Consider the following 26,327-nt stretch of genomic DNA (forward strand, 5'->3'; position numbering starts at 1 on the left):
AGATGCAGTTTTTTTAGAAGAAGAATTTCGAGATTTTGGTTACAGCCACTGGACAGGTTTCTATACTTCATGTCAGCATCCAAATCCATGAATTGTTAGTGTGCATAACAGGCTGCTCTCTCTAGGAATTCACTGGTTTATATAAGTTTTCCTGTTCAGTTGTGTCATATATGTGCATTGAGTTTTAACACTGAGAAAGGTGATTCAGCCAGCAAACTTCCTGTGCAGCAAATGATGAGCAAATAGCTCTTTTTCCAATAGATTAGAATTTTACGTACTTTTGGTGCCTAGTTTAATGCCTTTTGATATCATTCATAGTTAATAGTTTGATATTTAGTTAATAGTTTGATAGTTAATAGTTATCATTCATAATTTTGATATCATGGTTAATGCATATAAACTACTTTGCATTTAATGGACTGGATTACAAAGGCTAATAGTATTTCTAAAGGTTATACAATAGCCAATTAGTGTCTGTGCAAAAGGATTTTCATTGTTGTGAGATTTAGTAGAATGCTGAAAATAGGGTTAAACAGTAGATAATTCATCTGGTATTTTAGGAAGAGTGAAATAATTTCATCATTTTGTCAACAGGTTTGACTACATACCAAAAATGTTAAAAGTTTTAGGGATGAAAGTAAAAAAAGTATAAATTAGCCGGGCAGTAAGATACCTAACAGAACACACATTGCTCTTGTGGAGAGCAAAATGGGGGTTGCCCAGATTGATCTTTATGATACCATAAACCATTGTGTTTCTCCCATAAGCTGTTCCTTTCCACTGAATCAAGAAAAGCTATGCCTCTGTTTTGCTGAAAAAATTCTCCTCTGTGGTTTTTGTTCTGTTTGACACCTCTGTGAAATCAGTCTGGGTTTTTCAGGTTTCTGAAAACTATACTCATCTCTCTGCGGGATGTAAGAAGTTGCTGTTCTCTCCTGTAGGTGTATAACACAGACTTTCTAATTTTCATAGTGCCATTAATTTTCCTAACACCCAGTAGTAAGTGTTAAGCCTATTCTTATGGGTTGCAAAAATATGCAGTGTAAACCATCATCTGTCTCCATACAACTGTGGAGATATGTAGAGGATGAGAATCTGATTACATGAATTTTGTGACAACAGCCTTTTGGTGAAGAGGTAGAAGGTGAATTTTGTGCAAAAGTAATTGTTTTGTTAGTGATAGTGCTTGCAGCAGTGTTCACCTGGGCACGATCTGCTTCTGTGTACATGAAAGAAAGGCTGTGCTGCAGCTTTAGTGGTGCTGTGTCTGGATACTACATTTGTATCTGTTAAATATACAGGCAGACTTGTTTAACCTTAAAAATTCTCAAGTTTTCAACAACAGCTACAACAACAGATTAAGTTAATGACCTTTGCCTGGTTCTGTTTTACTCATGCCTGTTAAAATGACAGTAAGTTTTCTAATGTTTTGCCATTTGCTTCAAGGTGTGAGCAGGCCCCGCACTGGATGTGTCTGGCTTCTCTGTTATAGGTCACAGGTGTGGTGGTAAGGTTTTCATAGCCTTTTTTGTGAGTTCTTGTTTCATATATGGCAGACAGAAGAAACAAAGCTGTGTCTCAATATAACATCAAGGAGATTCCTTTGGAGATACCTTTTAATGGGATGAAAACTTTCTGTGAAAATGAGTCATTCAATCAACAAGGAAAGTAAATTCTACTATTTGCTTCGGAGATTTAACCTGTAAGATAGAAAGTGCTTAATACTATCTTTAAAGATCAGGACCTCACTAGGACTGATGTTTAATCATATATAGGTATGGAAGTCATCCCTCTCTCTAGTTTATAGCCTTAATTAAACTACTCATCCACAGTGTGAAAGGTGCTGAAGGACAGTCTCCAGGACTTATATAATTTTCTAAGTCATTCTGTTACTGTTGTCATAGGATTTTCACACATCTAAATTCTGGGGTGGGGGTGAAGGCAGTCAGATGAAACCATGTGTATTATTACCACAGCAGATTTCACACTTTAATGATTTTTCTCTATTAATTTTAGCAAAAACTTCTGCTCTTTTACTGTAAAATCAGCTCTTTTGTATTTCCAGGGATAGCATTTGACTTTTCTAGGACAAAGTTAGTACAAATGGTGTATAAATATAGCAGCAGCTGAGGACTAATAGCTGGGTCTAAATTCTGCTTGTTTTTCTGTTAGACTGGGATTCTTTGAATGACAGGTGTTCAAAGCATTGACAAGGGCAGATGGACTCTCACTGAGAGCTTACCAGTACTCTGTGTCCACCAGCTAGAGTGAGAGGCATCAGCTTCTTTCATTCAGATTTTCATTGCATCTCCAATCAAGAAATGTAACTGAGAAGAAAATAACCCTTTCTTCTTCTTCTGACTTTCTGACATAAGCTAATTGTTCTGTGTAATTTGAATTGAGCAAGAAGACAAAGAACTTTGAAACATGAAAACACACAATTATCTAAATGAGAGGGAGTGTACTCAATGCTAGCAGTTATTAAACATATATGTGCTAAGAAAATCAGGGTCCAGGTTAATAGGCAGAATCTGCTTTTTATTTTAGGCACATAAACATGTAGTCTTTAATATTCCAGCCTTGTTTTGCTGATAGTTTTTGATTAGTTCCCTTAATTTTGTCTCTACCTCATTCTTTCTTTTTATGGATGGGACTGATGCTTGGGTTCAAGCTTTTTAAAAAACGTGTGAAGGAAGAGTATGAACTATAGGACAGTAAGTACTTTAAAAAAAAAAAAAAAGAATAAAGGTGAATGACAGTGGTCTGGTACATCTGTGAAGTGGGAGTCCTAAAGACTAAGTCGTAATATAGATTGACACACGTCAGTGATGTTATTTGGATAAGTCATTTGTCATGAGCAGGTTATACTGATGAAAAATGTAGATAGTATTCTAAAGAAGTATTCTCTTCACACATAATCAGATTATTTTCCTACTATGTCTTTATTGTGTACAGCACAGTAATTTACAAAACATCTAAACAACAGGTTTGTCATAAGAGTTTTATGTATTACCTGTGCAAAGGGTTTGGTTGTGTAGCCTTATGAGAATAAAATGTGTACAATTGTCAGATGACTGTGCCAAAGTCAGCTCAAATCCTTCCACTTGGATGTGAAAGGGGGTGGTTTGGTGTGGTGGGGCTGTTTTGTTTCTATTTTCACTGTTTCACATCTTAAACTGCAGAAAATGTTTCTCCTTTGGACTATTAAAATGTAAAATGTTTCCCAGTTCACATGTTGGATTAGATACTCATAGTATAGTTGCTAAGGATACTGTTGACCCTCAAAAAGATTATGTACAAGAGGGAGAAGCATACAAATTCCAACTGGTTGTGAAATCAGAATAAATCAATCCTAAAAGAAGACCTGCAAAAATCCCTCCATTTCAATCATTGAAAATACACCCAGGAATCCTGTGGTAAATATTTTTAATTTTAGGTTCACCCTACTTGCTCTCAAGTATCTGGAAAACTTCTGGGAGTATAAAGTCCTGGGCTCCAAAGCAGCATTTGCTTAGGAAAACTATGAAGTCCTTAATTATGTCTGATGCAGGTGTAATAAGGATAAAGAGGATTAAGGGGTCTGAGAGCCATAACAAGCAAAAGAGAATTGAGCTATGGTCATGGCAAGAAATGGAAAATAAAAACCTGAGATTTATTCTGTGATCTTTTCATTGTCCTTTTTGTTCAGCTTCCTTTTCTCTAAGATCACAACAATGACCTGTGTCAGAAGGCTTTTGTAAGGCTTATTTCATTAGTTCTGTGAGCTGCAGTGCAGTAGCAACAACTGCCTTTGAGCACACAGAAGTGTAAAGAAGTCATCCCAAAAGTCTCTGTGTTGGCTTTCTGTGTATGTTTTTGGTAGCCCTCCATTTGCGTTGCTTACACGCGCCGTATTTTCAACAGGAATTTGAAAATATGCAAGAGTCACACGCTGCTGCCCTGTCAGTCCAAATAGTCTCATACTCAACTAATAGCTGGTGGAGCCACTTCCTGAGGGGAATGCTGCAAAGGACTGAGGTGCTAGGGATACCAATTTTCATACAAGAAGCAAAATAACAATGGACAGTTGTGAAGTCAGGAGGATAACCTGCTCTTTTGCGCTAGAAAATTGAAGAGTAGCTAGTGCTATGCTTGTGAAAATTTGAGAAGAAAGAATTGCTTTGAGGTGATGGGTGTTTGGAGTGGCTCAACAGCACAAGGCATGAAAATATAATGGTATGTTTGAGAGCTGGGAAGCAGTTTTATTGTACATTCTTTAATTACCTTGCATAGTGGAGGGTTGGGGGGGGGGAATCTTCCAATATGCCACTCTAAAACCACCCAAAAATTATCTTAAAATGGAAAGAATTCCTATTACTAAAGATGTGCTCAGCCATAATTTGCCATACTTCATTATTTTATACTATTGAAAAATTTGATCATTTATGATCTTATCAATTATTAATTTATGCTACAGTCTCATGACTTGCTCTGATTGTGGATAGAACAGGGGTACTTATAGGTATTTCCTTAACATTTGTATTAAAACAAATGCAAAGCTCTTGATTAGTTACAGAACTGGATAATACTAAGCAATTTATTCAGAATACAACTAATCAGGAAGGTAGGGCTTTGGAATGTTTACTGTTGCTTAGAGTGAAAGAGACTCTAATTAAAATGATAAGGTAGTCATGATTGGAATAAATTATTGAGGTTACAGAGATTACACCTTAAACCATTTGATTAATGTTGAGAAACTTTGTGAATATGTTCTAGGCCTTTAAACCTTAAAAAAGTGGATCCTAGAACATAATCCTTCCTTCAGTGTGGCTTTTGCAGACTGAAACAAACCCTCATGCTAATTTTCTTTTTCTCTCCTTCCAAATCTTCTACAATTTTATCTGCGTATTTTTATCTGGTTTTATCTACAAATATTTTTTACCTGTTGTTTACATGCAACTTAATAAAAAAAATGTGTGGAAATGTGTTTGCTAGTTGAGGGGTGACTGGTAGAAGAGGCTCATGTATTCCTGAAGAAAATCCAGTTTCCAGTTAAGATTTTCATTAAAATATTTGAGTCATAGTTAATTTGCATTAGGATTTATTATCTGAGCAAACCTGACCCATTAAACCTTCTAAATCTATTACTGTCAGTTAATGTCATGATTACAGGAAGAGCACAGGGTGTGCCATGGAAACACAGCTGTTCCACCAAATTTTTAACTTGAAATCACCATTGTGTAGTTTATCACTGAATTATTAGAGACAATAAATTATTTTATGCTAGCCACTCTCATGTCCATCTTTTTTAATATTTTCCTTGTCATTATAAGTGCCTTTAGCCTTACAGGCTAATGAAAGGTTCTCGTATCAAGTCTGATTACCACTCTAATGTTTTCCAGGCATGCTTAGTGATGAGCTTGGCATATGAAACAATTTCCTACAGTAATAAAGCTAATTAAAGTGGGCAGTCATCCCCACATCACTCTTTAATGAATTATAATGAGCTCATTAATCTATCCGGTCTTGCTCACCACATCTATTGACTAAGCTTCTCTGGCAGTAGAGGATAGAACACTTGCCGAGGAAAAAAATGGACACTGAAATGCATCTGTTTTCCCATTTTTGACTAAAAGCAGGAGAAAGCAGACGTATATTCTTAGTTGAATATGCTTTTTAATAATCAAAATTGGAAAGGGTAAATAGCTAAGTCCATGTAATGGTGGTGAAGGAAGAACCATGCAGGAATGTAACGAGGTCTAGTATTGCAGTGCAAGTGACAGAATAATTAATGCTTCTGTGGCACACACATATCATGTAAAATATGACTTACAAAAAATCTTTTAGTAACTGGCTCTCTGGGGAAACTGCCTAAAGAAAATAACATCAAGCTAATTTTTGGCTGAGCTTCTTGGCATTTTTCTTTGTTTGTGCAAAATGAGCAGAGAAGAGCTTGCAAGGTTATTTCATAACCAATTTCATAATGACAAATACTGGAGAATTAAATAGTAAGATTTATGAGTGGAACGAGATGATTCATGCAAATACACATCTAGAAAAAACACCTCTTTTTGCTTAGATTCTAACCCCACAACTTTCCCTGTCTGTATCAGATAAAGTCTCATAATAGCAAATCACAGCTAACCAATGGAGTTACCTGGTGCTTACCAGAATTCAGATGCTCTTAAGTAAAATCCCACAGGCACATTTTTGTATTATTTTATGCAGAGAATTTTATTTCTACCTGGCTTAGTGCATTGATATATTTCTTTACATGGTAGCTCGGAAACAGGGGGAGCAGTTCTGTATTAGCATGTTCATTATGCTGATGAGTGGTGTACTAATTAGACTGTACTGTTTTCTATGCTGGCCAGACTAGGTAGGTTTTATAGCTGGTGTTGTATTGTCTGTCTTAAATTTTGTATGTAGTTATGCTGTCAGGGCAATTAACTTATGATAGCTGAATTTAGTTTGTCTCAGTTATCTGACAAAGCCTTTTTTGTTGTTTTTTTCCTCGAAAACCATTAAGATGAACAAGTCTTTTCTTTTGTAATGACCTTACTGTTGGTCCAGAAATGAAATTTTCTGTATGTATGCAAAGTTGAAGGTTTTTAAAGATTGATACAGCTGCATAAACTTGCAGCAAAATGTCCAGTTGGTTGAACAAAGGTTTATTCTCAGCTGAAAAATGCATTTCCATTTAAGGTCAATAAATAATTGCATATGCAGTTTAGGAGGGAGTCAAGCTGAATGTATAGTCTAGTTAAGCTGGTTGACCACTACAGTGAATTACCTTCACTGTAATTCAGAATCTTTTCTTGCCTAATGATAAGTAGAGGTAAAACCTCAGTGGTTCTAGAGAAGTAATGTGTGTCAGAGCTCAGTGTAATAAATGGATGTATGAATCCATGTATGGATGTATGAATGAAAGAGGATATACAAAATTTTTTATTTAGAGAAACAAATTTGACTGTGCTTAGCAAGCATGATAAAGGCAGGAAAAAAATCTTAATGTTTTATATGTGTAAATGTTTTGTAAAATGTAGCAAGATGTTCTGAAATATTAAAATGATTTGCTGATTTGCTCACTAGCTGTGCATGATTTTGCTATTTGCTGATATTTTCTTTAAAGGGTCAGTAATACTGTATAGGATGTCTATTTGGAAGTCTTTAAGCAGTAGCAAATTACAAGTATGAAATATAGAGGACATCATGTTCTCTCAATACACCATGATATAAAGAGAGTCTATGGTACTTCTGGGGTCTTGCTTTTTCTAAATCTGAAGGTCTTTTTCTTTTCTGTGTCACCCTTGTGGACCTAGGGAACCTTTTGGAATAAATTAGTTAGGCTGGTGTACTTAAAGTTTATCCAAGAAAAGGTATTAGTTCTTTGCACAATAACCATGTGTGCAAGCATTTGTATATTTGATCCTAAAGTCTTTCCTGAAATGACATGTTATTTTCATAATTATAACCTCAAGCAGAGCTGGCTGGATCTCTTCTCCTTTCTTACTCTCTTGAGAGCATTTAATAAGATTACTTCTGTTAATTCTAGTGTGCTTAGAACATCTAAAAACTTATTCATTGCTTTCTTCCCTGAATCATCCTCATCAATCAAAAATTACTTTTGTATATTTTTATTCAGGTACTAAAGAAAAACTTGATTTGGCTTTAAAAGCACTAGTGGTAAAATACAAATATATATTTTGTCCTTTTTGTGTACAAGATGTTGTTTTGTCACATTTTTCCTTACACCTGGAAAGAGCCAAAGTCACTATTTCATAACACTCCCCAATCCTCCTGTCTGAAATTTTCTTGTGATTCCTGGAGGGCAGGACAAAAATATTTTAGAGCTGAAATACTGAATTCAGCATAAAATAGTGGATATTTTGTCACGTATACAAGCTGATAGTAGGAGACTACAGTGGATTCAGGAGAGACTTGAGCTCAGTGGCCTGTGCTGTGTTGGAGCTAGAAGAAACTTTTCTATTGATCTCCTCACAGGGCAGCCAGGATCCAATTTGGAGTTGTCTCCTCATGTTTAGACAAATGAGGTTTTGTGTAGGGACATTATTCTCTGAATATGAAGAAATACATTTACTGGTATGGCAGTAATGAAACTTTTACAAAAATGCTGCAGTTGGCAGATATTTTTGCTTTATTTTTTGGCCTGAACATTTTTTTTCTTGCTGCTTGGCAGAAAGAAACTGACATACAAATGAAACAGTGGCTGCATTTCAGTTATAAATTAAATTATGTTTGCACAAAGTTATAGATTTTATGGGTATTCTTTCATGTGACTTGGTCTATATGTATTACATGATTAATAAAGTTGTTTGCATGTAAAAGTGTGAAGGGGTTTTGGTTTTGCTGATTTGGTATTAGGGAAAAAATTAGATATGAATAGAGTATTTTACCCCTAATGATAATGAGAGTTAATAGGGCAGTATTAAATTGCTAAACATATGCTTACAAACAAACAAAACCCCACCCTGATTATAGAAGGCTTTTGTCAAATTAATAAGTGCAATGAGGTCTTCCAGAGAATTTGCAGTGCTGAAAGAAAATTGGTGATTACAGAAGCACTCTTGGCAAATAAGATTATTGTGAAGAAAAGGAAAAAATGTAATTAAAAAATTGGTGTTTATTTCCACATCAGTAGATGCACCAGCAACATTGGGGGAACTAATCCAAGGAATGAGTCTTGAAATGCCAGTTGAAGATATCTGAGAGTAGTAATGGAGCAACGGAGAATAAGGAATCTCTTGCACCAACTACTCATTCTAGGTGTGAAACTGGTATGAGAAATTGTTGAACTGCTTAGTCTTGCCTGTTATCTGTCGTTTTAATCTTCGTAGCTAAATGAGAGATGGAAATAGACAACTGCTTTCTGTTTGTTGGGGTTTTGAAAAAGTTCTTTTAGTTAGAGTTTGTTACTGGTTAAATTAGTAGAAACTATTCTGGAAAATAGATTTGCTTGGACTATGAATGAATGTAATAAAGGGGGAAGAACAAACCTGACTTCCCAAGATTTTAATCAGACCTCAGAAATCTAATGGAACAGTCATGCATGTGAATAAGGATGATCTGTTTTGTGTACACAAGTTAACTCAATTTCCAAAAACCTTTCAACAAAGCTCTTCATCAAAGGCTTTTAAAAAATAAGATGATTAGAAAAGTCTTCTCTTGGATTAATGGCAGACTAGGTGCACAGTACAAAAGCCATAAGTAGTCATTTATTAAAGGAAGAATTATACTTCTAGAAGGTGCAGAATAATCAGGATTAAAATGGAGTTTGAAATGTTGCAGAAAGATTTCATCATTCTAAATGATGTAAAGATGAAAGGCAGCTGAGATTCAGTGTCAGCAGACACAGTGGAGTGCACAAAGGGAAGCACAATCCTATTTTTCCAAATGAGGAAAGAGGACTTTCAGATATGGTACATAGTTCCTTGAAAAGACCTCCTTAGTACTTTCTGAAATAAAATTTTTAAAAAAGTTACATACAGTTGAGCATTGATTCTTAGCAGTATCCTGATTACCAGGTTCAAATGAATGACATGGTCCAACTAGGAAGGGTGGATGATAGGTTTTGATCAGACATACAGGATATCCTATGTAAGGAAGGAGGTATTTGCTAGCTTCTAACAGATGACAGTAGTTAGGAAATAAGCATGTGGATTTATAAAACAATGGAAGTCCTGCAGGAGATGAATAGGAAATACACCTGTCTTATCTTAAGGAAGCAGGAACAATTACAGTGTTCCACAGCAGGTTGAAAACCAAAGGAAGTTTGGGGGCTTTTGTTTCACTTGTTTTCTCTTCATGAATGTAGAATTTATTTAGGGATATCACTTTAGGAGGCATCGTACTGTGTATGTGAATTCTGGCCGTAAAGGGCCAGTAAGTGGATTAATTATATTGGGAAAAATACATTCATGTGTTTTGTTATGCTCTTGGCTGCTGTTCATGATTTCTGAAGGTTAGATACATCTTGGGCTTCCCCTGGTATAATCATTCAGTTTTATGTTCTGTAGTTTATTAATCAAGCTTCATTCTTTTAAACATAATACCTTTTATTAGCACTCAGAAAATTTCAGCAGGAGTGAAAAAAAATCCTAATTAATTTGGTCAATCTGTATTTCAGAGTTAACTGTGACTCAATGTGAAGAAAACATTATTTAGCTTTGTATTCATAGATGTCTGAAGTCAAAGTAGTGTAGCCTATATAGTCTCTTTGAGTGTTACCTTCACAGTAGAATATCAATTGAATTCTAGTATTTAAATGGATATAACTGCCCTAATTTGCCCACTAAAACATTTATCAACATGTTCCATGTAACTGAACTTAGAATATGTTATAATATTGCATAAGTCTTTTTTAGGCTTAATCACCCTTATTTATCATTAAAAGATCAGATCCTCTGCTCCCCAAACTCCAGTTGATTTCCTGATCAAGAAATGGAGAGTTGCTCCTTTGGAAGATGGAGCTGTGTGGAAAGAAGATGTACAAAGTGATGTCTGTTTCTGATATGATCAGGGGCTACAAAGCTGATTAAGGATTTTGTTTGTTTGCGTTTTTCCTACTGGAAAGATAACTTGGAGTGAGAATCTGCATGTGCTGGGTTAAGGTGGTTATGGGAGATGGCTCTGAGTTGTCGTGTTATGCTTTAATGGGAATTTTTGAAGCATGGACTTGCTCTCACCCTTGTTCTGGGCTTCAGCAACAGCTGGCAGGGCAGTGTGGCATGAGAAGCAGGCAAGTTAAGTGTGACCATTGCCTGCAATCAGCAGGGATGCTCTTCGGGAGCATTGTTAGAGACAAGACTAACTGGACTGGCAAGGCACCAAAACAACAGATGAGCCAAAGGACAAAATCAATGTGCCTCGCACATGTGAGAAATGCAGCCAGCCAAATAATTTCTCTCTTGGTGTGACTGAAAGGAATTGATAGAACAGATACAAAGTGATGCACTAGGTACAGCTAGAGTGAGCACAGAATGGGAAGTCACGCTGTGTACGTGAGGTGCCATGGTTTACTTACATTGGGGACCAGACCACTGACTTCATTTTGACACATGAAACAATGCAGACTTGGGCTCTCTGCTAATGTTAGGATCATTTAGACTTTCATTAAAACAAGAGTAACAATGAACAATGCAGCTAATCATGGTCTGACAAAAAACTCATTTCTGAAAACATGGGCTGTAATATCCAGCAGTCTACTCGTGTTACCTCACATAGGTAGATGCTCTTCCTTTTGTTAAAACACAAGTGGTGTCTCAGTTTGGAGAAAGATAATAGTGCTCCTCTGCAAATTTCCTGTAAGATCCAGAAAACTAGTTGTTGCTTTTCAGGTGTCAGGTGGGATAAAGTGAACCATAGAAGATACCCACAGTCCATAGTCTAGATTCTAATGCTGTTTGCAGAAAAATACTGTGCATGTTAAGCCTTGTGTTTTCTCTGAATGTTCTAGACAGTTACCCAGAAATTTATTAATTTTTCTGTGTAGATCTGCTGCATAACTTAGAGGAAGCTTCAGCTGTTATGGCATTTGTGTAGCTTTCTTGACCTGATACTCAGTTTTAAATTTCTTAGTTTGGTTTGTTCCAGGATTATTTTCTTAAGACACTACATCTTAAGTAATTGTTGATTTTTGCAGTAGCCAAAGTTGGTAAACAATCTATTTAGCATCTGAGATTCAGCGCATTTATCAAATGAGTTTTATTATATTCTAACTTTTGGTATTTTTTTGGAAGCATAGTCTGTTTAGTATCAGAGGAAAAGCATTAAATTTATCTTCTGGAGTACTTGGTTAGTTCTGTTTATAGCACTTTGATCACAGTAAGCACGACATTCCTATTTGTTCCAAAGTATGAAGAGGTATAAAATAAGTTTGCAAAATTAAAATGATTATTCTTTTTGGCACTTATGCATAACCTGCTTCAGTGGTCTTCACACACAGCACCATTTTTCATCTTGTGAACTGATCTGAGGAGAAACAGATTTGCTGTTCTGTTTAGCATTTTCCCGAATGAGCAGAATTAAACTAGAACAGGAAAATACTGGCACTGAGACATAACTCAGTCATAGCTGACAACTGAAAATAAGTAAAAGGATGATAATTTGTAGAATATTCTGACCGTAAGTATATACAATAATTACAGCAGATCCATAATGAACTTGCAGCTAACTAGTGGAATTTTTTTAACTATCAGAGGATGTAAGTGAAGAAAATGACAGATAGCTTTTTGCACACAGCTGCTTTTTTTACATTTGGAATTTAGACTGAAAAACTTTTTGATTATCTATATTTAATAAAAGAAAGCAGTTCTATTTACAGATCATGCTGTGTCTAAAAGTTCTCTTCAACAATGAGGTGTTAATTGACTTTTTATCAAGCATTTCCAGAGTCATGGACATGCTTACTTCAATGGAGAGCAGAATTCTTATCCTTTTTTAAGAATAAAATAATGAACAGCATTCATAAAAACAATGAGAATAATAATGAAATGGAATGTATGTTTAATTTATTAAGCTCAGCAAAATGGCCTCAAAGCTACAATGTATACAGGTAGTTTATGAACAGATGCCTGGAGTGTAGATTGAATTATTTGGACTGATATTTTCATAGCATCCATGTTCTCATTGGACTGGTAGCGTTGATAAAATATTGGTAGAAACTCATTTTGCAGGAAGGTAAGGAATCAAAGTGGCAAAGGGTGTTAGTTTAGTAAATGGAAGAAGTAAATGTCACCTAGCAGACTTCTCAATCTATGGACATTTAATTGATTTTGGTTGGCTTATGAACTCAACTTTACTTATGTGACAATCTGTTTTTTCTTTTACACTCTATAAATATTATAAGGGCTGAAAAAAGCAGGAGAAGTATTTTGCATATGTAATCATGCCCACACTATAATTGGGCTTAGTTTTCTAAACATAGGAATACATGGGTCAAGTATCTATTGGAATGTGGAGATAGCTAAGAGTCTGACTGTCACAGCCCCAGAGTATTCAAAGTGTATTTAAAAAGCCCTACTTCACGAGGGAAATGGTTTTTTCCAGCTTAGTAATTGCAGTGTAGATTTAGAATGCATTGAGTGAATGCTCTCCTAAAAGCAGGCCATCCTTTTCAAGTTATTTCCTCTTTAATATCTGTTGCTGTGACAATTCATTAGGAGGCAATATTGGTTTTCTGGGCAGTTTGGGTTTGGGATTTTTTTTGTTGTTGTTTTTTGTACTATAAATCCCCATCAGACTGTGCCTGCTATTTCTCATTCACCTTGAGAAGCTTTTCTCAACAAATTTTTTTGTTTTTTCCACAGCAGCTTTGCCCTGTGTTATAGTTTCTCAGCAGATAATGAAGCATTTCAGACCTCCTAAGGAGTAGAGATGGCCTGTTCCTGAATTCACACTATCAGATACACACTGCTGTTTGCCCACAGACTAATGAATAACACAGCATTCCACCAGTTTTTGCTGCTGTCCACTCCTTTCAATAGCATGCAACTTCTTTGATATCATTCATACAATCCTTCACTGAAATATTTTGGCTCTTGCATGAAAAAATTATTCTTGGAGCCTCCTCTGCTGTAGCTTTCAGTAGTTACTTTCTGGAGGAACTATATTCAGTGTTTTGGCAACAGTTTTTTCTGCAACATTTTTTATTCTGTTAATGCTACATTCAGACAGGTGTATGGGATATTGACCTTGCCCAAACCTTTTTGCAGTCAACTGCTTGACAGTATGTTTCCTGTCTTTTTTTCACTCTCTTGCATTTGAAGAACGATTGATGCCTCTGCAGATAGTGTGCAGCAAAATGAGATTATAAAATCCTAATTCTCCTCTGCATTCAGCAAGAAGCAGCTGTCTGCTGCTCCAGGCAAGCAGGGTTCTATCGTGTATAGCTGTGACTTGGGAAGATGAACACCATTGCTCCTTCCTCTTTCTTTCCCTTGCTTTATATACCCAGCATGATGCCATATTTTATGGAATATTCCTTGGATCAGTTGGCTGCCTTGGCTTTGTCCCCTCCCAACTCCTTGTGCCACCCTCCTCTCCTCACTGCAGGGGCTGTATGAGAAGCAGAAAGGGCTGTGTAAGTGCTGCTCAGCAGAAACAAAAGCAACTCTATTTCATCATCATTTCTTCCAGACCAAATCAAACCCATGGCCCTATATGAGGTGCTGGGAAGAAAATTAACTCTACCTCAGCCAAAATCATAATAGAGTCCAAACTTAACAGTCTCAAATATCCCAGAAATTGCAGGGCACTGGTTTTCAAGCGCCATGTCCCACTGGCAAGTATTAATCAGAGTTTTGCTGGAATGAGGCCGTGCAAGGGAAAAACCTTAGCCCTGCATATTTTTCTCCAAGCTCCAAGGATGGTTATGGTCTAAATTTTATGAGACAATTGTTTCATGGAATATGGAAGTGCCTGGAGAACTGTGCTGAGCAAGAGGAGTCCATTCCTTGCGTGTGTGAGGAAGATCCAGCTGGGTGCACGACTGCTTTCTGCCAGGAGAGAGGCACTGTAGGTTTTAATTCTTTGGAAGCTCTGTGAGGCAGAATCTTTCTTCAAGCTCTCATTAGTCTGCTTTTCCTCTTAGACAAAACCTAGTGCCAAAGCTCATCTCAAAAATCTTTCCTGCTGTGGTTGAGACATGCTGTTACAGGCCTCATTGCTGTTTGCTTGTGTATGCTTTCTGAAAGATATTTTTGTAATAGTCTTGGCTATGGGACCTTGATGTTTTCCTTTTTCCACTGTGTATTGTACTATTCTATTTTCCTTTAAGTTAAAAAGGAGAAATTCAAAAGGTAGCAACAGTGTAAAACTGTGCTGGCAAAAAGAACTCAGAACAATGTAACAAAAATTTGAGGTACAATAGCTGATGCCATGTTGTTTTTAAAACCATTTTTTTAAATGAAGACCTTGCTTTGATAAAATAGTAGTTGCTGATACTTAAAACCATTTTTTTAGAAGCAGATATTTTTGCTAACAGTAATGTTAAATATGTACTAATATCATATTCAGTGCTGCAGGCTGTATTCTGGGATGTGCAGAAATTTTATTTTCAGCTAATGTTCCTAAACATCAATCTGCTAGTAGATAGTAAAATGCTTCCATAGCATATAATAAAGAAAATTTCTGTGAGTTTTTCCCTACCAGATAATGCATGTGCTGGCTTTTTTCTAAATTTGGACCTTTCAGAAGATCTGTACGTCGTACTGAAGCAGAGTGTAAGCAGCCAGAGATGGTGTATCTCTTTCCATTGCAGCTGTTGTAAATATTTGCAATATTGATGTGTATGTGTCTTGTTTCTTCTTCCAATTCTGTTAGGACAGATGATGAGCAATATAATTACTTTGAAAGATAATAATGGTAACCTTTTATGTGAGGAAAATGGGTTTACACTCTACTTTTTTTGTCCTGTATTTCTGTGTTTATTTGGATTTACAAACACATTAGTACTGACAGAGTGCAAGTTTATCACACTGGTTATACCCTTTAGAACTGCTGAACTCTACACAATCTAAATAATTTCTATGCTCTTACACTGTTATCAGCTGATAACTAGAGGTCCAGTTTTTTTGTTTTCAGAATAAGTGTTGTGAATATACCACATGATTTCCAGAAGTTTTCTTGTCATATGGCTTGTGGGTTTCTGTTTTTCCATATTAGTAAAATTTCCAGATTAGTAAAATTTCCAGATTAGTAAACTTCCCAGATTAGTAAACTTCCCAAACTAAATGTTGCCATGCTAGAAGGATGTAAAAATAGAGTTCTTCAGTTACAGTTGTTTGACCAGCTAGTTGGCTGGTTAGTTTGCTAGATTTTTAATTTTCAACAGTTCAGTCTGTTAATTTGAGTTTCTCTCCTTGGATGTTTATCAGAACAACACAAAACTACATGATTGATATTTCTTCTTGAAATATGATGTTGAGACTTACATGAACTCATGAAGTTTCCTGGGGACAGCTTGCAGCCTTCCTCTTGGGCCTGGGCTTGGCTGCAGTTTTAGCTATTAGAGTCAGTTTCATACAGGTCAAATTGAGTTATAGTGGTTATTTCAGCAAGTGGTAACTACATTCTTTCCTCCCTCAGTTAATACCAGAACTGCTGCTGTTTTAGCTGATGTGGTACAAAAGATGTATGGATGGGGAGTGTGCTTTCCTTTTCCAGTGCATGTCTGTTGTACTTTCTTCTTCATTTCTCCAAGATCAAGAGCTCTGCAATAATGCTCTAAATTGGTATTTCTCTAATGTTGTTTTGTATGATTAAAATTATAACATTTCATAGCTGTTTCTCAAATGAAAAGGAATGACCTGATAGGATCATCCCTCAGTAAAAAGACTTAAAAGATTTAGAAAATAGTGAAATGGACTTCTTTGCAGGGAGCTATTCAAATTTCTATGCAATGTCTTTGGATACATTAATTTGTTTATGCAGCAACTTAGAAAATATTATTGAAAATACCACACATGACAAAGGAAAATTGAGTTTCATTATTTGAATGTAATTATCTCACACTATGCGAAACAGCCTTTTCTTGTCATGAGCAAAGTAGAAGTGTTAAGCCTATTATAACATTTCTTTGATGTTTTTGTAGGATGGAATAAAAGATGAATGCTCAGTGCTGAAGCTGCAGCTGAAGGAGAGAGATGAACTCATAGCCCAGCTTCGGGAGGAGCTGGTAAGCAGCAGAAGCAATGGGGGGTTTTTTGTTGGTGGTTTTGAGTTCCTTTACCGGATAATGTCACTTTGAGACCAGAAATTAAAGAAATGCAATTTCACACCTGCTACAGAATTACTAGCCTAAGGCTATGTTAATCATTCTGGTAACACTGACTGTACTTTTCTAGGGGTTTGTCAGCCTCTGAAGTGGCTACTGTCTATATCCACTGCTTGTAAAAGTTTCTTTGAAAAGCTTGTGTTGACAGTTGTCTTGATCAGAGGCAGATAAGCACAGCATTGTATGCATATGCCAGAAATCTTGAAGAGCCATGCACATGCCTGATAAATTGTCATTACTTCTCCCAGGAACAGCTTTTCTCATCTATATGATTGTTCAGGAGAAAAAGAAGTATGTTTTTTTCTCCATAATAGATGTCTTTGCATAAAATAATAAATATTCTTACACTTTCTGAATCTTTATGTAGCATATGAGCTACTAATGCTTGGCTACTACTGCTTTAAGAATTGACAAAGTACTTTCCAGTGACTGAAGCAAAATACACGATACAGCAATTAAAAAAAACCAAACCACATGAAAATGCATTTTATTGTTTTGTTAAGGCTTTGCTAACAGAATTTTAAGATTGCTTTTTTGTTGGAATGGGGTTAAAGCATGGATGTCTTCAGTATTTTTAAATAAAGGAGAGGGAGTTTCCACCTCCTCTCTCACAGCAGAGAACTTAAACACTTGGCAGGGAAAGCAGTCACTACATTCAGGAAGATAGGGTCACCACATTCAGGAAGACATTCAGGATGTACATTCCTTCCATGAAAGCTGCAGGTGTGTGGGCATCTAGGATTTTGTCTAAGCACCCTTTGGGACAAGGGATTGTTTCCCTAATTAGATCTTAATTAGCTGATCTATCTCAGGGGTTTTTTGTGCCTTTCTGTCTCATGCTTCATGGCTAGCTCAGAACTCAAACAGAATTAATTCAGGTCTAGCTATTACTGCATATTTTATATACTCACTAAAAACACCAGTATATTTTTATGCCAAATACTGAGTTTTAGGTTGCATGGGAAAAATGTAATCCTACCCAAGAGTGGAAGATTTCTTTTCTGTATTAATGTCTGCAAAATATATACACATCATCAATATTCTTTGTTTCGTATTTGGCTACTTTAAGAAATGTTGTGTTGTGTAATTATTGTCTAAAATTAAATGACAAAATGGGACACAGGGTACATCAAACTTCTCCACCGTCCTGGAGCATTAATTTTATATCAGTCTAATTCAGAACATATGCTATTTAACTGGTGGACAATTTTGTCAGTGTAAAATTACCCTGTATTGACACAGGGAGCTGTAGCTCATTTGCTGTTTAGTGTTGTCAAAGTTCATCTGTGTATACATCACTTGGAGAAGACCCACAGGGAACTGTCATAATAGACAAAAAGTACATCATCTTAGGGCCATGAAATAAGGATTTCTGTATGATTTAAAGTAAGTATCATGGATTTAATCCATGATCAATTGACTTCAGTTTCGATACTCTAAGACTTGTAAAAGTGCAGGTGGGATTCTTGAGATCATGTTTAGTCATTTAAGTTTTGAAAGGACTCAGTAGATCTTATTTACTCCTAATTGAACTGAAAAAGCCACGTTGGGAGGTGGATATGACAGAAACTACTTTAGTTTATGAAACCTAGAAAAAAAGGAGTGGGTTCCCACAGGATTGGAAAAAATGGATTTTTTGTTTTGGTTTGTTTTGTTTTTTGTTTTTGTCTGAGTTTCTAACTGCAGTCATAGGGATACTTTTTAAATCTCTACTGTATCTTCTATTTCAATACTGCACATCCAGTGCCCTTTTCTGGAGGGGCCCTGGACGGCACTTGAAGAGATTTGCTCCTGATTGTGTGAGGTGCTCTTAGAGCTTCATGCAGGGGAAGTAAGCTCTCTTTTCAGAGCTGTTAAAAATGAATTAAATTATTTGATTGCTAGGAAATTCTGATACTGTTTTCCTTCCTTGCATAAAATTGGTCAAAAATTGATCTGAAACCTGCTTTAATATTCTGCAAATGCTACTCTTATTTATGTGTTTGTAAATATTCGGAAAGTAAATGTTTATAAAAGTTAAGAGCAGTATTTTTGGCTAATGAAACTGTATGTGTTTTCACATAGCTGCAATTTATTATAGACATAGCACTTAATAGAAGACTAGCATTTTTAGTTTTGTATCTTGGAGCAGCCCATGTTCCATTTGTCACTCTGAATATGGAAATACAAAATTTGTAAATGCAACTTGCCTGTCTTGAAATCATGGCATCATGATGCTAATTCAGAAGTAGCACATAAAAATTGATTTGAGCAGGAGTCAGTTTTGTGCTTCTTGAGAAATACATGAAAATCTGTAGTTTCCAGCATTTAAGTTGAACGTTTGCCTGTAGATGTAAAATCCTTGGTTTAGCTGGTTTTACTTTAAAGCTCTTCAACTAACCTAAAGTGAACTTCAGGTAAATTTTGGTTCTCCAGGAGCTTTTGCTTCTTGCTTTCCTCTAGATTTGCTAGACTTTTCTAGTAGTTTTCCCCTCCCTCCCTTGTGGTGTTTTTTTCCCCTAACTTTTAAATGCTTTTAGAAAAGCATTTCTACCTCATTTGAGTGTATTATGAAGGAAACCTTGAGCTGAGCTGAGGAAAATGTCAATGGAGTGTGAGCCAATGAAGCTTTAGAGCTTGTAATTGTTACATAACTTTTTAGGGGAGAAAAGGGTAAATACTTGAGGAATGAAAGTAGGGGTTTAGATGCTCAGCTGCAATACCCAGGTAGAAAGGATAAAATGCAAGGAGCCATCACCTACATCCTAGTGAAAAAAAGAAGAACATGGAATTGTGGATTTTTTGTTTGTTCTGTCTTTTAGTGATCATTTTGTATTGACTCCCTTTGTCACCAGAAGTGTGTCGGTCTTTGTAGAAATGAATATAGGTAGGTTAGGGAAGTGGAATTAATTCTTCTATGCTCTTATTATCTCCTGAAAAATGCTTGCTTCAGCTATGTCAGGTACCCAAACCTGCTCCAAACCTATCTGGAAATGGTAAACCTCGGCAGGAACTGAAAATTTGGGTTCAAATCATCACTTGTCTCAAAACTGTACTCATTTGTGAAAATATTATCCAGGAAATCAAATTAAGCATATCCATTCTGTAGGGAATGTGCTCTTCTTTTCTCTTTTCTTCTTTTTTCTTCCATAAATTAACATCTTAGTTTTCATTGGACACGAAGATGTTTGGAACCTCAGCTGTCTCATAGCCAGCTTTGCCTGCAACTGCATCTTTACATATATTTTCCCAAATCGATCTTTTTCCACTGCAGTGTGAGCACTTAGAATGACTTTAAGCAGAAAATATTTTCATGTTATATTGGCAAAAGTAACTGACTGCTGTTTATAGTAACATTTATTCTACTGCTGTCATTGGTACAGCGACATTCACGCTGAAAAATGAGTGTTAACAACATTATCCTTTCAACCCTGATTCCCTGTGTGACTTAAAGTTGTGTGTTGTGCCACCAAAAAGAAAAATGTGGTGAGGCAGTTTGAGTGTATTCTGAGTGGAACTGGAGTCAAAGTTAGGTCAGGAAATTAATCCCCCTTATAGCCCAGCTGTTGGGGATATTTTTCTGCCATGGAGGTGGCTCTTTATCAAGTGTTAGACTTTCTACATTTATAGAATAGCGAGGCACAGAGCTAGCTAAGTGGGCTTTACCTCAAGCTGTAGAAGTTACTGCTTTAGGACTAGATACTCTAGAATCAGCTCAACAAAACATAACTGCCCTATTTTTATTTTTTAAGCCTTTTTCTCATCTTTGAAAATCATAAATAAGCTCTACTTCCTTGCCCAAAACTTATGTTAATTATTTGAGAGGGCGTGGGACTTGTGCTGTGCTTTGTGGGGAGGGGGTTGGTGGGTGGTTGTTTTTGGTGAGGAGGGGTTTTCTGTATTTGTTCATTTAGTTGCTGTATCCTAAATACAGTGTATTCCTGGAGGGCAAGTGTGGTGGCAAGCTTAGCTGTTTTCTGTAGGTTGATTTCAATAATGGGCAATTAGCCAATTGCACAATTTTTGAAGTATGGTGAAGATGAGTACTTGTTATTCAGCTTTGAAGTGTAACAGAAAACCCTAGATGCATTTGAATCCTGCTGAGGAGCTGTTTATGAAAGGCACTTGAGGTTAAGTGTAAAAATCACCTCAAAATGTAGTTATGCCAGTACAGACCCCTTGAATTTTACAGTCATAACGTCACAACTTGTTTTGACAGGCAAAGAATGAGATTTGGATAAAAATTTCACGAACACATCAGGAAAATAGTTTTTTGAATTGTTGTGTAAAAGAGAAATTTTCATTAGTCCAGGCTATTTTCAGAATTTTAAAAACAGTTGTCCTTGAAATTTTAAAGAAATTAAATAGTTCCCATTTGAAAAGGATAATAGTCCTTATTTTTGGAAAAAGCAGTCTAGATTAATCTTTACACTGATAACCCGTTTCCTTTACATTCTGCTGGTTTGTAGTATTATTTCATGTTGGCTGTTTTTATGAGAGGGTAACACAGACCTGTGGATAATTTACCTAAGAACCAGCATTTGTAAGTAGTTTCAAATCCTCTTTCTTCGCCATATTTAGGGAAAATTAGGAGTAGAAAAGAAAAAGATTAGGTGTACTTAAACATTATTAAAGTGTCAGGCTTCTTCCCCCTTTTTTTGCAGGAGAATTAATTGCACATATTCCAGAAAAGGCTTATCTGAGCAGTAATTACTCTCTGAATCAGTTCCACAAGACAGACATGGAGTGTGAAAATGGCAATATCCTATAACCCACAATGGAGATTAGGCTCCAATTCCTTGTCTACACCAGTCCCTTGATGAAAAGCTGCCAGTCAGATAGGATCTTTAATATTCTTTGGCACTTGTAGAGGTGATTCTGCATATAAATTTAAGTTCCTACTACAAAACATTGTCATATCATGGTGTTTGGCATAGATAAAGAAATATGTCACTAGCACAGAGTGTATTCCTGGTCTTCATTGAGGCTCTGCTCTGGAGTATTTCATAGAAATAACACTGCAAAATGAGCAGACCTGAAATACAAAATTTTTCCAAAGTCTCCCTTGAGACACAGTGCCAAGGCTTGCCCTCCTTCAATAATAATGCACCCTCTGTGCCTTTCTGGCAGGAGTGTCACTTGTAGACAGCTGCCTTCATGAGATGTGCAATGTTTTACTGATGGGTATGTACTTCTAGTATAAGCAGAAAATTCTGATCTGGCCTTAGGCCAAAATCTTGGAAAACTTTATTTTTTGATCCCTCCGAAGGACAAAATGTATGTCTCAATGTCACCTTTCCTTTTTTTCACCTAATTTTTTTAACCAGTTTTTTCTCTAGTGAAGATCTAAAGATAGCTGACAACAGGTGAATTTTAGGACAAATTAGAAATGGCATCTTGGAGGCATGGTGGGAAGGAAGACTGTGTTGCAGTTCAGCTTTGTTGATGTTTTCCTTTGTAGAATGAAAGTTGGCTAAAAAGTATTGAAATTCATTGCTGCTTGATGTGGCCCTGAATTTGTGATAGTAGATAAATTCTCAAAGAAGTACTCAAGCTGGCATGAGAATGACTGCTGTCAGTATCAGCTAATGAAATGCTATGGCATATGTGTGTTTGTAAGAGCACAGAGAAAGGTAATATTGCTTAAAAACAATTACATGTGTGCTGGGAAGCTTGTTTTGCTCCTGAAGATCAACACTTTAATTTCTATGACTTAACAGCTTCAGTATGCTGCTAAAGGCATGTGTGTGGCACATTTGTATTGTAGTCATCTGATGTGAATGACTTTCAGATTGATAAATGTATTATCCTCAGCTCTGCACTACAGTGTTTAATGAATCAAGTGGTAGTGTTGTTTCTTCCAATAATTACCTTTCTGATTGGGGAAATATTTTTGCTTTTCACAATACAGGGATATCTGTCTGTACAATTTGCTAAGGATCTGATAGAAGAATAATCTTTTGTTTGATTTCTCCTTTCTCCCCTCAATGCTGATTTAGTGTCTTGTCCAGTTTTCTTTGCCATAGCTGGGCATGATTCACAGAAAAGTCTGTGCATGCACACGAGTGTAGCAAATATCACAAATGAAGAATCATCTGCATTTTAATACCAAAATATAATTTTTGTTTGCATGCTAGTGAAGTTTTTTAAGGAAGGGTATAATGCAATTTTCATCCTCAATGAATATTTTTTCATTCACTCTCAATATATTCCAGAATTTAAAGACATCGCATATTTTTGTCTGTAAATAAGACATTTTTGTTCACACATGAGAATTTTTAGGAAAAAAAAAATTAAAAATACTTTAATGTAAGGACTGAGAAACTGTTCTTAAGACACCAAAAAGCTGAACTGCAATCTCTGTCCTTTTCTAAATACATAACCTAACAAGAAATTACTTGCATTAAAATATTTCTTACATCTCACTAATACTGCTTCTCAGCACCTGAATCCATAGATCCTCTCCAAGTTTTCTATATTTTTTTGTTGTTCCCTTATTACTCAGTTTCAATTTGTTATTGGAAATGCAGAAGATTTAAGAGATTCAACAAAGAATCTGTTTCAAATTCTGTTTCAAAGACTGAGCACTTTCTCACTGAAAATACCTTCTGTACTTTGGCATCATGAATATTGCATGGTTCAAAGGATGCTCAGACACTTCCTCAGGTCCTCTGCCTTCTTTGAAACACATTCTTCAGTGATTTTACGTTCTGTTTAGAGCTGGGGCATGTATGTGGCGTTTTAGTAGAACTTCCATAGAAAAGTTCTGGTTCAAATCTAGTAGTTTGTCTACCTGAAGTTTTAGCTCTGAAACGGAGAAAGTTACCCTTTCCAGTTTTTGGAGAGCAAAAAAGCACTTTGCCATAGCTGTTTCCCATGGTTTGGAGAAGTGAATTAAATAGAATAAAGTACTACTGATCTTCTAGATGTGAGTAGCTAACCATTATACTGCATGCCCTCTCATCTCTGTTATTCACCCTAGGATGGGTGGGAGGGATGCTGAGGCTGGAGAGCTACTGGAGTGGCCATTTATTTCAGAGATGTTGGATAAATGCCTTTTCTTTTTTTGCCTTTTCCTTTTTATTTTCTTTCTTTTTTTTTTTTTTTTTTTTTTTATTTTCTGAGCGGAATAGCAATCTTACAACAAGAGGTAATTTTTGGTCACAGTGTCAAGCCTCTTTCTTCCATCCAGGTCTTTAATGCTCCCTTTGGATTCTTTCTTCTCCTGTTTTGATTTTCTGCATCTTTCTTCATCTTTTGAAATACTGTTCCATCCTTTCTATAGAAACCACACACAGTCTGCACATCTTTTAATGTCCTGTGCATGTTTTATCAATTCTTCATCCAGAAGCTTATTGATGCACACTTCTGGTTTTTGGGTGGAGACTTCTTTCAAGCTTAGGCAATTATAGTGCTGCACAGCAGTAATATTTTTGGTTCTGATGAGATTTCATCAGTATCCCAGTGCTACAACAAGGGAGTGGGTTCTGTAGCAAAGCTTTCAGAAATTACCTGCTGATTACCCTGTATTTAGGCTGGGTATTTGGTGAGATAGGCTGCAGTCTGTACAAATGCCCTCCATCGCCCTGCAGGGAGGAGGCAGATGACTGAAGAGCTGTAATGCATTCGTGCTGAGTGGCAGTAAAAACTCCCATGTGGGATATCATTGATACAAAAGTGTGTTGCAAGACTATGTACAAAAGCCTGAATAATGTCCTAGCAGAGAGCTAGCCTGCAAATTTCTACTTTCATTGCTAAACTGTTTCCAAAAATTATTGCTCAAGTAATCCTATTTCCTATTTTGTCTCCTCTGATAGTTTAACTGAATGAACATTTTATATTCCTTTGTGTCTTGATTAGAAAAAAATAAAACTATAGTATATGGTCATAATCAGAAAATCAAATAAAAAACCAATCTTACTGACTTTTAGCCACATAGTACAGTTAAATTACAAGGAGGAAATAAGCTACTGGTTAATAGTAAGTCAACTTAATATCACTTGTACATTTATTTGGTTTGTCTGCGATACTCAATTCTCACTATTTTTATCAGGTTGCTCTGTATGGCTAGTAAAATAAAAGCAATGAACTGTTTCTTAATATTCTTTGTTGACTTCAGAATATAGAGTGAAAATATATCTTTTTGGGCTTGATTGGTGAGGTTTTTTTCAGAGCTGTTCTTCATGAATAATGCAGTATGTTTGAAATGTACTTAACGTATTTTAGCGTTTTCTGGTAATAATGGAAGACATTTATCTTACACTTCCCAATTTGACTTACAGATGATATTGTTTTTCTCAAAGGGAGCTCTTGTGATTTGCCAGAAGAGTAATAGAGTTTGCAGGCTATGGTATTTATCAGAATTCACCGATTATTAACACAGGGATTTATAAAACCAGACTTCCTCCAAGTGTGATATTTGTGTTTCAGCTTACAAATGAGGGTTTCACTCAACAAAGCTAGTTGAGAAATAGGGTGCTGTATTATTGTGGCTTTGGAAAGAGCAAGTGGAGCTATTGTGCTGGTAGTATGGTGATGAGAAGGAATAAACTATGTAAACTTGTGCCTGTCTGGTGGGGCTGCTTGTGGTGGAGCTCAGGTTAATAGGCTGGAAAAATAAAAAGTGGTGCAGTTAAAGGATGATCTAAAGCAGCCGAACAACTTGTTCTCTTTTTTAGCTGAACTGTGTATTTATCATACTGCTTTCAAGAGCAGGGTGATAGGCTCTGAATGGAATGGTAGTAAACAGAGGATTGAGGATTTTTTTATTGTCCCTGGATCTCTACCTTCTAAGAACATTGCAAGTGGAGGCAGGACTAGAAATTGCTGTGCAAATAAATAGAAATTGCTGCGCAAAGGATTCTCATTTGCCCAGTGTGAATAAGAAAGCTTTGACCATTTTCTGCAATTTTTTAGAAGCCATCTTGTTGCATCTTCTTCGATTTATAGAAGTGGAATTCAGTTCTTAAGGGACAAAGAAGTTTGCTTTTTTTTGTTCCTCCAGTTCAGAACCACTGGGGTGATGAGGCTAGAGAGAAAGGAGCTGATGAACCTCAAGTAGTTGAATAATCTCCAGTATTACTTTGTCTTTATTTGTCAAATCACAGTTAGTAATATATCTCTGTCTTGATTAAACCTAAAAATTCATGGACCATTCTGCTTAGCCAGCAAAATTAAAGAAGTATCCAGGCAGAAAGCTTTTTTCACATATGTTATTCTGCAGAAAACCAGATATTTTTAATCATGTAAGCAGATTGAGGGGGAGAGAGAGAAAGAGAGTGAGAAAACTACTTCTTAAACTGTGACAATTAAGTGGGAAGTGCAATTGTTCCTAACATTTAGGGAATCAGGAAGCTGCATGTTGTGTGCATGTCAGTTTGTCTGCATAGAAAGAACCCTAAAAGTGTGGCAAAAAAAAGGTTATATCATTGAAAATTCCCAGAATCAGTAATGAAACAAGTCTGTAGAATGGGGGGCTGTATGAATCTTTATCTTACTTATATTTCAGTTTTATTTTTCCTTTCTAAATTAATTTTGATAATTTATTTTTAGTATTCATGAGTTATTAAAACCT

The 26,327-nt window shown here is 36.1% G+C and overlaps 1 protein-coding gene across 19 annotated transcripts in view; it reads left to right on the top strand.

Annotated features, from left to right (window-relative positions):
- Window positions 1–26,327, top strand: part of CCSER1 (coiled-coil serine rich protein 1) — a 666,540-nt gene that overhangs the window by 373,213 nt on the left and 267,000 nt on the right. For all 19 annotated transcript variants that reach the window (XM_069013059.1, XM_069013052.1, XM_069013053.1 and 16 more), the window contains one exon: window positions 16,592–16,675. In XM_069013059.1, the coding sequence (XP_068869160.1) occupies window positions 16,592–16,675 (84 nt within the window). The remainder of the gene's footprint in view (window positions 1–16,591; window positions 16,676–26,327) is intronic.

This window comes from Aphelocoma coerulescens, chromosome 4 (genome assembly GCF_041296385.1).
Source record: "Aphelocoma coerulescens isolate FSJ_1873_10779 chromosome 4, UR_Acoe_1.0, whole genome shotgun sequence".
Lineage (NCBI taxonomy): Eukaryota > Metazoa > Chordata > Aves > Passeriformes > Corvidae > Aphelocoma > Aphelocoma coerulescens.